The sequence below is a fragment of the Leptodactylus fuscus genome, chromosome 5 (assembly GCF_031893055.1).
Source record: "Leptodactylus fuscus isolate aLepFus1 chromosome 5, aLepFus1.hap2, whole genome shotgun sequence".
Classification (NCBI taxonomy): domain Eukaryota; kingdom Metazoa; phylum Chordata; class Amphibia; order Anura; family Leptodactylidae; genus Leptodactylus; species Leptodactylus fuscus.
This window is the reverse complement of record NC_134269.1, coordinates 2,272,373-2,275,126: the sequence shown is the minus strand read 5'-3', so window position 1 is coordinate 2,275,126 and position 2,754 is coordinate 2,272,373. Positions and strand designations below refer to the sequence as shown.

The 2,754-nt window shown below is 37.6% G+C and overlaps 1 protein-coding gene across 1 annotated transcript; it reads left to right on the top strand.

Annotated features, from left to right (window-relative positions):
• The first annotated feature begins 433 nt into the window (after positions 1-433).
• Positions 434-1,363, top strand: LOC142204259 (olfactory receptor 11L1-like). Its single transcript, XM_075275569.1, has one exon. The coding sequence runs from the start codon at positions 434-436 to the stop codon at positions 1,361-1,363; it is 930 nt and encodes a 309-aa protein (XP_075131670.1).
• The last annotated feature ends 1,391 nt before the right edge of the window (positions 1,364-2,754 follow it).

Genomic DNA, 2,754 nt, shown 5'->3' with positions numbered 1-2,754 from the left:
TTATTCTATTCTGTAAACAATATTTACTCATTTGGCATCTGAACATTGACCTTCGACTTCAGATTATTTTGATTTTACAAGAACAATCTGATACTATGATGTGACATGTTCTGCAATGTTGTGGGTCGTATATTTTATATGTGTCTATATCTATACATTTATATACTTAGATGTATTACTTAGTCAGATCACATTATAATACATTCCACTGGGTTATTTTACTCTATTATTTTATCTTTACTCAGATGTTTCACTTGTTTTGTGGGAAAGGTAAGAAAAAGAAACTTTGTATTCATTCATTGATATCTGTACTAGATGTGATAATACATTGGAGAATGTCTCATTAACCAAATGACTCCATTACTTTTCTTCCATGCTAGCAAACTAGAAAGGCAAAACTTTAATTTCCCTCAAGAAATTCTTCCTTCGGAAAATGCCGTACAACAATTCCAACACCGTGACGGAGATTTTGCTTTTAGGATTTCAGAGTTTACAAAGTTTCAAGATCTATTTCTTCCTCGTGCTGCTGCTCATCTACTGTGTGACTGTATGTGGAAACCTCCTGATCATCCTGGTGGTGTCCTACAGCAGATCCCTCCACTCTCCCATGTACTTCTTCCTCACACAACTCTCCTTCTCAGATATTCTTCTCTCCACCACCATAATCCCCGTAATGCTCCAAGTTATATTGTATGAGGGAAGTTTTGTGTCTTTTATTGGCTGCTTAATACAATTTTACTTTTTTTTGGCCTCAGAATCACTAGAATGTCTTTCCCTGACATTGATGTCCTATGACCGGTATCAGGCCATCTGTCACCCTCTACATTACAGCTTAGTCATGGACCCCAAATTTTGTATAAAATCTGTTCTCATGTGTTGGGTGATGACTTTTGTCCTTGTTTTCAGTCTTTCGGTATCTATGAGTTTTCTGCAGTTCTGTGGGCCTAACACCATTGACCATTTCTTCTGTGACTTTGATCCTTTACTTGAACTTTCCTGCTCAGACACTTTCTTCATAAAACTAGAGGACATGATATTTGTTGTACCATTTATAGTTTTTCCATTTATTATCATTGTGGTGTCCTATGTGTATATAATCCTCACTATACTGAAGATCCCATCTGTAACTGGGAGACAGAAGACCTTCTCCACCTGCAGCTCTCACCTGGCCGTGGTCTCCTTATTTTATGGGTCACTTCTCAGTATATACTTATTTCCAAATACAGGCAATGTAAAGAAAATCCTGTCCCTGCTCTACACTGTAGTTACTCCTCTGCTCAATCCCATCATATACAGTCTGAGCAATGGAGAGATTAAGCAAGCCTTTAAGAGGCTCAAGAACAGCAAAATTTTGTTTATATAATAAATTAATGTCTAAATTGGTCTTACAAATATAGATTTGTTATGTCTTTTAGGTGATGAGGTCTAATACCCGCCCTTATCATTTTAGTTTTCAGGGTTTCTCTTTACTATTATAACATCAAAATCATGGACGTCATAATTCCTGTTTGATAACCATCCATAGGTCAAAAAATGGCCAGGGAACCAAAAGCATTCAGTGACCTTAAAAATCTGGTTTGTAAGCATTGATAGATTATATCCTATCTCTCTGGATGTGGCAAATATAGTCAGCCATCCATAGTCACTAGAGATGAGTGAATAGTATTTGAAACTGCAGTTTCAAATAGCTTGCTCCTAAGAATGAATGGGAGCGGCTGCGTGTCGGTCGGCGCCCAACGCTTAACCCATTGCAGTTTGCCCTCTTCCATTCATTCCTATGGGAGCTAAGTATTCAAAACTAGAGTTTTGAATACTATTCACTCATCTCTAATAGTCACAGGTGACTTCTTCCTTTATATACATTTTAACCCTTTAAATTTCTAATGCATTTTAGCCTTATCTCAATAACATTCTATCCTTCTCTTCATTCAATAGCTTCTCAAAACTTCTCAAAAAATTCTATATCACGGTTGATTTTCCAATCCTACTGTATTTTGTGGGTACATATGACTTTTGGATCAGTGTTTATTATTTTTAGATTTCGAGAGATGAGATGAACAAAAACTATAAATTCTGGCATCTAAAGAATAAGGTTTATGGAGTTTGTCATGTACAATAAATAATGTCGGTCTTTTTTATAGTAATGGGAAAAAATGTTTATTATTGTTTTAATTCTCAAAAATATTGCATAGGTGCTGCAGTTATCAATGACTGCAGCATCCAAAGGGCAGCATGGTGGCTCAGTGGGTAACACCGCAGAACTGGAGTTCTAGGCTCGACTCCAATCAAAGACAACATCTGCAAGGATTTTATATGTTCTCCGTGTGTTTGTTTGGGTTTCCTCCAAGTACTCTGGTTTCCTCCTCCCACACTCCAAGGATATACTGATAGGGAATGTAGATTATGAGCCCTATATGGGACAGTGATGTACAATGTCTATAAAGCAGTGTGGAATAATAGTGCTATTGTGCTATCTCATTGATACTGAGAAGATTTTTAATGGACACAAGTCCATGGCAGCCCCTCTCCTGGGGTCATCTGTAGTTACAGGCAAAGACGAATGAAGTATAATGCTCTTTTCCCTGCAGTTGCCCGTGTTCTCCTGCACAATGACTGAAGTGAATGCTGCAAGTACATGCAGCTACAGTTTCACCAGTTAAATTTCACAATCTACTTGAACATGAGTTGTGGCTTAAAACAAGATCGAGATTGCGACTCTAGCCCCCGTGGCTCTGGAGTTAGAGCCATTAATGT